The 1785-nt window shown below is 45.9% G+C and overlaps 1 protein-coding gene across 1 annotated transcript; it reads left to right on the top strand.

The window, feature by feature from the left end:
* The first annotated feature begins 603 nt into the window (after positions 1–603).
* Positions 604–1122, top strand: LOC143639437 (ferritin light chain-like). The gene has a single exon (XM_077107591.1). It carries the CDS (start codon positions 604–606, stop codon positions 1120–1122), a length of 519 nt encoding a protein of 172 aa, XP_076963706.1.
* The last annotated feature ends 663 nt before the right edge of the window (positions 1123–1785 follow it).

The raw sequence follows: 1785 nt of genomic DNA, 5'->3' as shown, positions 1-1785 counted from the left end.
GGAGAAAAAAAAAAATACTGAAATATAGGTTCTCAATTAAGAAACAAGAGAATTTAAGTCACAAACAAAGATTCAGAGGGATTTCACTGTAATACTTTTTGACATTTTTACCTCAGCTTGGAATCATGGTTAAATATGGGTCAGATAACAAATAAGGACTCCTTTCCAATAATTATGAAAGAAGGAAGGATTAAATTCTTATCAGAAAGTAAACTGAGAGACTGAGTCTCCTATAATTCCACCTACCTATCAAAAATGTGGTGGTGCACACCTGTAATCCCAGCAATTTAGGAGGCTGAAGCAGGAAGATTGCAAATTGGAGGCCAGCCTGAGCAGTTAAGCGAGGACCTGTCTCAAAACTAACTAACTAACTAACTAAAAACAAAAAAGGGGCTAGGGATGTAGCTCAGTGGTACAGACTCCCTGGATTCAATCCTCAGAACGGCAGGGAAAAAAAAAAAACCTTAACCCTACCCCCAGCATCACACCAGCCTCTAGCCCCACCTCTTTACTCACAACTTCCGGTATATCTCCTCAACTATCCCCTGCTTCTGGGACGAGCCAGCATCATATTTTGCGTTTGCTCCGTCTTGCCACGCAGCCATGAGCACCCAGGGCCACCAGGATTATACCCATAAGGTGCAGGCTGCCCTCGACCGCCTGATCAGCATGCACCTGCAGGCCTCCTATACCTACCTCTCTCTGGGCTTCTATTTCGAAGGAAACCGTGTGGCTCTGGAGGGCGGTTTCTTCTTCAGGTTGGCTGAGGAAAAGCGAGAAGGTGCCCATCGCCTCCTGAGGCAAAACCAGGTGAGCGACCTCTCCCTCTGCCAGGATGGGCAGAAGCTGACCCAAGATGAGTGGCATGATTGCCTGGAAGCCATGGAAGCTGCCCTGATCCTGGAGAAGAATCTGAACGAGGCCCTTTTGGATCTGCATGCCCTGGGTTTGGCTAACACAGACCCCCAACTGTGCTTTTTCCTGGAGAGCCACTTCTTAGACCAGGAAGTGCAACTCATGAAAAAGATGGGTGAGCATCTGACCAACCTCCGCAGGCTGGCCGGCCAGGATGCTGGTCTGGGCGAGTATCTCTTCAGAAAGCTCACACTCAAGGGTAACTAGGAGCCCCCGGGGCCTGGCGGCTTTGGAGCGGCTCCTCTGTGTTTCCCTAACATCAAGATGCGCCTGAGTTTCTAGCACCAGCCAAGAGACAGCTTCTCACCACCCAGGAGCACCCGCCCAAGCCGTGGATTAAATGGAAACAAAAAAGGTTCTTTTTGCAGAGAAGGGGTAAACTTAGGCTAAGATGAAAAAAATAAGTATTCAGAATAGCATGCAGAATTTTTGGTCTGTTTAATTCTATAACCTGTTTAATTTTAAACTGTTCTTAACCTTTCTGAGTGATTTGTGGACTTTTGGGGATCCAACAGCCGTCTTTTCTCTGTCAAGAAGAAACACACTCACCTTGTTCCTAAACATTGCATATACAGTGTTGGACGTTTTGCAGTTTCTCCAAAACCATCATGAGGACTGGAATGATTTTAAAATGTATCCCTGATTTTGCCTAGCTAAAGAGTGGACTATCTGGACTACATCATCCTGGACACTCCCAAAACTGTCAAATTCACAATAACAGTGTTTTTCCTGATCTTCAACTTGGTGTGATGCCATCTGCCTATTCTGAGGAATCCAAGAAGAAGTCCTGTGAAATTCATCTTTGCATCTCCCATTGGATTGCTGTTGAGAACACTGACTATAACATCATGTGCTGGTCTGTTAATGAAG

This window comes from Callospermophilus lateralis, chromosome X (assembly GCF_048772815.1).
Source record: "Callospermophilus lateralis isolate mCalLat2 chromosome X, mCalLat2.hap1, whole genome shotgun sequence".
Taxonomy (NCBI): domain Eukaryota; kingdom Metazoa; phylum Chordata; class Mammalia; order Rodentia; family Sciuridae; genus Callospermophilus; species Callospermophilus lateralis.
Note: the sequence above shows the minus strand (reverse complement) of the source record. Positions and strands in the feature narration are given on the sequence as shown.